Source organism: Acinonyx jubatus, chromosome E2 (genome assembly GCF_027475565.1).
Source record: "Acinonyx jubatus isolate Ajub_Pintada_27869175 chromosome E2, VMU_Ajub_asm_v1.0, whole genome shotgun sequence".
Lineage (NCBI taxonomy): Eukaryota > Metazoa > Chordata > Mammalia > Carnivora > Felidae > Acinonyx > Acinonyx jubatus.
Window position 1 is genome coordinate 12,183,289 of NC_069396.1, and position 8,937 is coordinate 12,192,225.

Below are 8,937 nucleotides of genomic sequence, written 5' to 3' on the forward strand. Positions count from 1 at the left end.
GTTTATTCTTGAGAGACAGAAACAGAGCACGAGAGGGAGAAGGGCAGAGGAAGAGAGGGAGACACAGAATCCGAAGCAGGCTCCGGGCTCTGAGCTGTCAGCACAGAGCCCGATGTGGGGCTCGAACCGATGAACCATGAAACCATGACCTGAGCCAAAGTTGGTTGCTCAACCAACTGAGCCACCCAGGCGCACCTCAGAGCCCCATTTTCTAGGACAGGAAGCTATTTACAGTTCCTTAAATTGTGAATTACCACAGAAAGAGATTCAGTTGAGCCCTGGGTGTTTGCCAGCCTTGCATCCCTAGTGGCCTACAGGGGCCACTCACCACCCCCCCCCACCCTCTCTCCCCCGCACTCAGAAGCTGCTTGGCTGGGCTGGTTTGAAGGTGACCCTTGCCAGGACATTTATAGAATACTTGTGGATGATACTGGGTGAAAGTACTCTTTGCTGGGAACCTGCAGCCCGTGTTCGCCATGCTGGAGGCCTCCCAGTGAGCACAGCTGGGGTTCCTGGACCCCGTGGTGGGATTGCCTGTAATTAGGAGCTGGGGTCCCTCCCTGTTGCACTGGCAGCGGCTGGGTCTCTGCCTCTGGGCCTGGCAAAGGCTGCACAGAGCTGGGCTCTGCGGGGCCCAAGCTCCTGGCCCGGGTGCTGGCATTGCCGACAGAGCCTTTAGGATGCCAGGCACTGCTGAGTCTTAGGGGGGACGTTGCATCAGGACAGCTGCCCTTTTCCCAGGGGCTGGGGCATCTCGGGCCGAGAGCGAGGCCAGGCTGTGAGAGGGGCTTGGCCCCCACTTATCGCTCAAGGTCCTTGGATAACAGTGGATAACAGAGAGGGCGGCTCTCAGGCTTCTCTGGCTGGGCAGGGCCACAGGGGTTGGGCAGGGCTTGTGGTATCCCCGGGGACTTAAAAACAGGGCCCTCAGGGCAGTCAGCCCACACCTTCCTTCCCAACTGCAGCAACATGGCCTTTCTCTGGCTTCTCTCCTGCTTCGCCCTTGTGGGGGCTGCCTTCGGTCGTGAGTGTCGGGATCCCAGGGGTGGGCCTGCTGGGCCTGGAGTCGGCTTGCGGGGAGGCCCTGAGCTCCCAGTGGCCCCGCGGCCAGGCCCATCGAAGGAGCCCGAGAGGCTCTGTCCAGAGTGAGCCTTGGGGCCTGGCTAAGAGGGACTTTAGAGACCCCTTCCCTGCACCCTTGGGTCTCTTACCCAGACAGGCAAACTGAGGCTGCGGGGAGCACAGGGGTCCTCTTGGAGCCCTTTGAGCCCTTACACTCTGAGACAAGAGGGTACCAAAGAGTTCTTTGGCCCAGTTCTTTGGCCGAGTTCTTTGGCCCAGAAGTGGCTTGGGCAGGGGTGCCGTGGGCAGAGTGAGGGTATGGTTGCAGGAGACTCTCAGTGCCTCCTCCTAGGATTTTTATTTATTGTGCCAGGCACTTTCAAAGCCCTTCATTTTCCATTAAAAAAAGAAGAAGAAATAATAGAAAATACAGAAAATGACATTCCAGCCATGTACCTAGCATCAGGGTTTTGTAAATATTACCTTTTTGCAGACTGGCCTCAGGTACTTCTTTTTAAAACATAAAATAGATTCAGCTAGTTACCTTCTCCCTCCTCCACTAGAGGAAGATGAACCCAATTCCGAACTTGCTGTGTGGGTTTTACTAATTTAGTACATATTTATAAATCCATAAACTCTGTACAATAGTTGTATAAGCTTTCACAAACAGTATTATACTCTACGTCAATTTTAAAACATGGCTGGGGCGCCTGACTGGTGAAGTTGGTGGAGCCTCCGACTCTTGATCTCAGGGTCAAGGGTTCAAGCCCCACAATGGGCTTAGAGCTTACTTTAAAAAAAAAGCGCCTTTTCCCACCCACCTGGTGTTTTAGATTTATCCCCGTTGGTGCGGAGACCCATTCACTGTAATCACGGTAAAGTACTCAGCTGTGTAAATACATCCTGGTTTAGCTCTAATGTTTTTGCTGTTACAAAGAAAGCGATTAGTATGGTGACATATGTTTTGGCAAGAATGATCTGCACGGAGTCACCCGGGGGCAGCAGGGCGGGCACTGACCTGTAGAGAAGCCTGCGTTGCCACAGGGAGCGGGGGAGGGAGGGCTGCCTGGTGGTCGGGCCTGCACCAGCCTGACCTTCCTTGTGCGGGTGCTGAGAAGTCCCCAGGTCCCGGCACAGCAGGTGCGTCACAGACACATTAAGTACACCTGTCTTTTCTCATCCTCTAACAGTTCGAGCCCATGTTTTGTGTTTTCCCCCCTGTGTTCTTGTACGGTGCAAAGTCCTGTTTTATTAAATAATTAAGAAACTAAAACTTGACACGATGAATAGTTCCTGAAACCTCTGGAAAAGAAAAGTCAGCGTAGGCACAGAAGGGTGGAACGTACCGGTTCTTACCGGCTTCAGCAAAGTGCCAGGGTTCTGGACTCCCCCTGTACTTGGGGTTGGCCGATTTCTCTGCTCCCATCTAACAGGTGAGCTTTGACCTGTGAGGTTAGCCTCGGGTGCTCCCCAGTTTACTGAGGAAAATGAGCACTGGAGATTCAGTGACGCCCTGAGGTCTCTCACAGCATGAAGGCTGGGCCTGGGAGTCCAGCCAGGCAGTCTGATTTCTCAGCTTGTTTTCTGCTCCTTCATCAGGAAGTCCCCCAGCAGGACCTGCCCCTGGCCTCTGCATCCCTGGCAGGGTGCCTGGGGGCTGGCTTCACCGGGGCGGGGGGGGGGGGGGGGTTCCCGGTTGCTAGAGGTTGAGGACTGCGGCCAGAAGTCGCCTGGAGGGTGGTGTGGGGTCCTGGTGGAAGGAAGCAGGAGTTCTGTGGACTCTGGGCCTCAGCCTTCTTCCCTCTTCTCCTACTCCCCCAGAGTGTGGGGTCCCCGCCATCGAACCCGTGTTGAATGGCCTGTCCAGGATCGTTAATGGCGAGGACGCTGTCCCGGGCTCCTGGCCCTGGCAGGTGTCCCTGCAGGTGAGGGGGTTTTCTGTGAGAGGGTGGGGGACACACTGGGGTGTTAGCCCAGCTGGGGCTAGGCTGGGAGCTTCTGGTGTCCAGCTAAGCCTGACCCTCCCCATGTCCCTCCAGGATAAAACCGGCTTCCACTTCTGCGGGGGCTCCCTCATCAGCGAGGACTGGGTGGTCACTGCTGCCCACTGTGGTGTCAGGTGAGGCCTGTGCGGGCTCAGGGCTCTGCTTCTGGCCACATGTGGGGGTGAGGAGGGAGCAGGGCCCACTCCCAGTCCTTAACCCCCATTGATTCCTCTAGGACATCCCACGTGGTCGTGGCTGGGGAGTTTGACCAGCACGCAAATGAGGAGAACATCCAGGTCCTGAAGATCGCCAAGGTAGGCCCGAGCCCTGCCCAGCTGGCCCAGGAGGCCCAGCTGCGGGGCTGGGGACAGCGGCAAGAAGGACAAGACCCTTGGGCTGCTTGAGAACACAGGAGCCCGAGTGGCTGGGCTCGCCTCCAAGTTCTCATTCCGGGCTCCTGTGGATCTGTTTTCCATGGGGGCCACCAGGAAAAGGGCTTGGACCCTGCAGATTGCTGACTAATCCGAGGGCCTAACTTTGTCGTTTTGGCTCCGCCCCACAGGTTTTCAAGAACCCCAAGTTCAACATGCTGACCGTCCGTAACGACATCACCCTGCTGAAGCTGGCCACGCCTGCCCGCTTCTCCGAGACCGTGTCCCCTGTGTGCCTGCCCGCGGCTACGGATGAGTTCCCCCCTGGTTTGCTGTGCGCTACCACGGGCTGGGGGAAGACCAAGCACAATGGTGAGCACCACCTGGCCTTTTCACCCAGGAAACGTGTCTGGGGCTGGGGCTGAGCAGCGGGGGTCTCCAGGTGGGACCCATATGGCTTTTCCTTTTTTTCTCTCATCTAAATTGCTACACACTCTGAAACCTTTCCATTTATTTATTTATTTAAAACCCTCTTTTAAAAAAAAAGTTTATTTTGAGAGAGACAGTGCAAGTTGGGGAGGGGCGGAGAGAGAGGGAGACAGAATCCGAAGCAGGCTCCAGGCTCTGAGCAGTCAGCACAGAGACCAATGTAGGGCTCGAACCCATGAAACTGGGAGATTTCATGACCTGAGCCAAAACCAAGAGTCGGACGCTTAACCCACTGAGCCACCCAGGCGCCCCTAAAACCCTCTTAATGAAAACCTTCGGAACATGAATAAAGATGAGCTTAAATACTGCACACTTGAAGACGAAGTTGCTGAAGAAACGCCCAAGTACCAGCAGGTGGCACTCTCACTACGTTGCAACGAGGTCCCCACGGTCGGGTTTCCAGCCTGGACTCCTCTCCAGACTTGAGGCGGGCGCTTGTGTCAAGCTCGCCGTGAAGTCTGGGCCGGGAGTCAGATGTCCGGGTGTGGTTCGGGGCCCTGAGAGTCCGGCTGGGTCTCCCCTCCCCCGGCTGCTCCCTCCGCTGACGATCTTCCTCCGGGGCCCCGGGTGCTCCTGCCCAGGCCCCGGCTCACCCTCTGGTCCTTGACCGGGAAGGAGGCGGCCAGGAAAGGGCAGCAGGAGGACGGTGCTCCCCCATCTGCCACCCAGAGCGGCGGGTCCCCAGCAGGGGCCCCGTGAAAAGGACGTCAGCCCCCTTCCCCGGAGGGGAGGCAGTGCCCCCCGCCCACCACACGGGCTGCCAGGGCACGGCTCGCGTGAACGAACAGCTGTGCTGGAAGCCATGTCACCACTGCCTGGTGTGGAATCGGAGAGGAAGGGGTCCCGCAGGGACTGTTAGGTCTGAGGGAAGGTGGGGAGCTCCGTTTCTGAGGTCATGGTGATGGGGAAGGACTGGGAGCAGGCAGGGGGGAGGCAGGGTCTCCTCCACCCCGGGGTGGGCCGGCTGGGTGAGGGCTCCTGACCTCCGCTCCCCCCCCCCCGCCCCCGCCCCCGCCCCCTGTGTCCCTCCAGCCAACAAGACCCCCGACAAGCTGCAGCAGGCGGCCCTGCCCCTCCTGTCCAACGCCGACTGCACGAAGTTCTGGGGCAGCAAGATCACGGACGTGATGATCTGCGCCGGGGCCAGCGGCGTCTCGTCCTGCATGGTAAGGCCTGGCCCCGCCCCTGCCCCCCGCCGGCCCCGCCCCCGCCCCGCCCCCGCGCGGGCCAGGGGGCTGCTCCCTTCTGCCGCGTCCGCTCCACCCCTCTGGGCGGCAGTGGCGCTGGGGGCCCCCACGCCAGCCAGCCGGGGGAGAGTGTCAGCCACGTGCCCCAGGCCCACCAGGAGTAGGCGACAGAGCTGGGCCTGCCACGTGGCCCAGATCGGAGAGCCTCCTGCCCAGTCTCTGCCCCCACACTTGTCATTTGTCTGCACAGAACCTGCGCGGGGGCACGTCAGGGCACACCGGGGCCCCGGCACCCCGCTTCAGGCTTGTAAACAGGTCCTTTCTCCTCCTGCAGGGCGACTCTGGCGGCCCCCTGGTCTGCCAGAAGGACGGAGCCTGGACCCTGGTGGGCATCGTGTCCTGGGGCAGCGGCACCTGCTCCACCTCCGTCCCCGCCGTGTACGCCCGCGTCACCGAGCTCATTCCTTGGGTTCAGGAAATTCTTGCCGCCAACTGAGCCTCTTTCTCCCACCGTCCCAACCCCGAGTGTTTCCAATAAAAGCATGTGACGGGAGGCACTGAGTTACCCTGTGTCTCTGTGTGGCCTGGGAGACGCGGGGCTGCAGTATCACTGTGACCCAGGGCCGGCGTTACCAGCGTCTTTCCCAGTTAATCCTGCTTTGTTAGAAAGCTCTAGCTCTATTTTCCATCCTCCCTGCTCAGGACTCCACTCGAGGTAGAACTGAGTTTCTATCTGCTGGAGCCAGCTTTACCCAAGGAGCTTTCTGGAAGGGTGCGGTCCTCCGCCAGGCTATGCAGTCCGTAGCCGTCAACCCTGTGCTCCAGGCACCTTCGCCTGCCTCTGGCCCCCTGCGCCCCCCTGCCCTTTGCCCTTCCCTGCCTGGGGTCTGCCGCACAGGCTGGATACACACTAACCTGTGCAGGTCGGGAAATCTCCAACAGGCACCAGCGCTTGTCCCCTGTGCCCTGGCGGCCCCCTCCTGGTCCTCTGTATTTCTGGGTTCCCCAGTTAAATCTAGAGGCCGGATCAGACTCAGGGGCGCCCCCTTGACCAGGCTGTAGGTGGGGGCCGCTTCCTTGGTCAGGAGCCCTCAGGGCTGGCTGGCTGTCTTTCCGTGAGGTGAGCTGACTCTGACACTGCCTGGGTCTGTTGGTTCTTCCAGGGCTTGCACGCTGGAGGCAACTTAATTTGAACACTCATTTCTCATATATTATCTAGAATACTTCCATAGAGACACCCCCATCTGTCAGTTACCCAGTGGTGCTGTTAGTTTAGCACATGGAGGGGAAAGTTGACCTCCTTTTCCTTCACGAAGTTTTTTTCACGTTTTTTCTTTCACTGATTTTCAGGATAATGAATTTGTTCTCTATCATCCTCCAAAGGCAACCCAGTTCATTATGCGTTTTTTTTAATGTTTATTTTTGAGGGGAAGCGGGGAGGGGCAGAGAGAGAGAGAGAGAGAGAGAGAGAGAGGAAGACACAGAATCTGAAGCAGGCTCCAGGCTCTGAGCTGTCAGCACAGAGCCTGATGAGGGGCTTGAACCCACAAACTGTGAGATCATGACTTGATCCGTAGTTGATCACTTAATGGACTGAGCCACCCAGTCAACCCAATTTTTTAAAAGTAGGCTCCACACCCAGCACAGAGCCCAGTGTGGGGCTTGAACTCACAACCCTGAGATCAAGTCCTTAGCTGAGATGAAGAGTCGGACCCTTAACCGACTGAGCCACGCAGGCGCCCCAAGTTCATTATGTTTTCGCATATTAGAATTATGTCATTCCTGTGGATTTAAACGTATATGAGGGTTTTGATCCATCGTAATTATGTCCTTATTGAAGCTCAGGTTGTGTCCCCTCAACCAGTGGGAGCTTCTCCCGTTGGCTCAGAGGCGTTGTGACATGGTCCAGGTAGGGGTGTCATAGCTTCCTTGCTGTCCAATGTGACAAGACACCTCAGGCCCGGAATCAGCGCCCTGACCAAAAATCCCTGGTTTCTTTTAGTTGGGAAAGGAATTTCAAGACCACAGTCTGGGTGTGGGGGATGCTCATGGTTATCAGATTGTTTCTAGGCCTTTCCAGTGGACCGAGCAAGGAAATATTTGAAGGTAAATAATTTGAAAGATGAAGTACCTCATGAGTTCCTACTGGTATTTCAAATCACAGACCAAAGGTGTTTTTACTTCACTGTACATAGAATACATCGGCATGTGAGAATGAGAAGCTTCATTCTCAAGGACATGGGGGCTGATGGAACTAGAGTATTCTAAATTTATGTCTGCTTCATCTCATATCACACACATCAGCTGCGGGAGAACAATACTGTCTTCACCAATATAATGAGTGAAAACAGTTAAATTGTATTTTGCTGTCCTCGATTAAAAAAATTAATGTTTTTTCATTTTTATGAGAGAGAGAGACAGAGCACAAGCAGGGGAGGGGCAGAGAGAGGGGGAGACACAGAATCAGAAGCAGGCTCCAGGCTCTGAGCTGTCAGCCCAGAGCCCGACGCGGGGCTCGAACTCGCAAACTGTGAGATCATGACCTCAGCCGAAGTCAGACGCTCAACTGACTAAGCCACCCAGGTGCCCCTTCTGTCCCCAGTTTTAAATAGTTGTTGGACCTCTCAGCCCTTGAGTGATTGGGAATTTGGGGCTCACCGCTGGTCTTCGTGGCCGTGCCTCTGTAGCCAGTTTGATGAGGGAAGTTCATTCTCTGGTAGGTTTCTAGGAAAGGCTCATGGGATTAATGCTGAGATCGTGCGCGGCCAGGGCAGTGTGTGTCCAAAACTATCAATTTATTGCCTCTCAGCTCCAAATTCACGCTTACACACCCGCTCTGCCATAATGGATGGAATTCCTGAAAGCATTTCTTTTGCACAATGAACACAATGTCACATCTGCTCATAGAAGTTTCTGGAGGGACACTGCAGGAGGAAGGTTCCTGCGGTTAGAGGATTGGTCAGTATGGCAGGTGTGAGGGTGTTCACGGGGCTCCGCCCCAGCCCCTCCGAAACACAGGTGGTCCCTCAGCGATCTCACGGCCCTGGTTCCTCCCAGGGGCCACCCTCCCACGATCCATCCAACCTGGAGACAATCTGGCCTCCTGCTCTCTGACCACCTGTCCTCCAGGTGAGGGCTTTCTTCTGCGGCTCTCCGCACGTGGACACCAGCTACGCTGGCCCGTTTTCCACAGCAGCCGCCGCATTTTGCTTTGCCACCAGTGATGTGTGAGGGTTCCAATTTCTCCCCATCCTCACCCTTTTTTAAAATCATAAGCCCTTGGGGCACCTGGGTGGCTCAGACGGTTAAGCGTCTGACTTCGGCTCAGGTCGTGATCTCACGGTTTGTGGCTCAAACCCCGCCTTCGACTCTGTGCTGCTGGCTCAGAGCCTGGAGCCTGCTGCGGATTCTGCGTCTCCATCGCTCTCTGCCCCTCCCCGGCTCATGCTGTCTCTCAAAAAATGAATAAACATTAAAAAAATTTTGTTAATTATAAGCCCTTATCCTATCTTGCTAGGACATTGCTTTGAATGTGTAATATGTCACTAATTTGATGCTATTGTTAATGAGATAGCTTTCTTAATTTCCTTTTCAGAATGTCTATTACAGGTGTAGGTATATACAACCTCAGCTGATGTTTGCATGTTGTTCTTGTACCTTGAAACTTCTCTGAAGTTATTAGCTTGCATCACTCGCTTGCCCATTCTTTGGGATTTTCTAATGAAAAAAACCTTTTTTATGTTTATTTATTTATTTTGAGAGGGAGAGAGACAGAGCATCAGCAGGGGAGGGGCAGAGAGAGAGGGAGAGGGAAAAACCCAAGCAGGCTCTGTGCTGTCAGTG

The 8,937-nt window shown here is 55.7% G+C and overlaps 1 protein-coding gene across 1 annotated transcript; it reads left to right on the forward strand.

The window, feature by feature from the left end:
• Positions 1–866: 866 nt before the first annotated feature.
• Positions 867–5,647, forward strand: LOC106989660 (chymotrypsinogen B). The gene is made up of 7 exons (XM_027076232.2): positions 867–1,024; positions 2,884–2,987; positions 3,102–3,181; positions 3,283–3,361; positions 3,610–3,790; positions 4,940–5,073; positions 5,429–5,647. The coding sequence occupies exons 1-7, from the start codon at positions 970–972 to the stop codon at positions 5,588–5,590; spliced, it is 795 nt and encodes a 264-aa protein (XP_026932033.1). The 5' UTR covers positions 867–969; the 3' UTR covers positions 5,591–5,647.
• Positions 5,648–8,937: the final 3,290 nt, after the last annotated feature.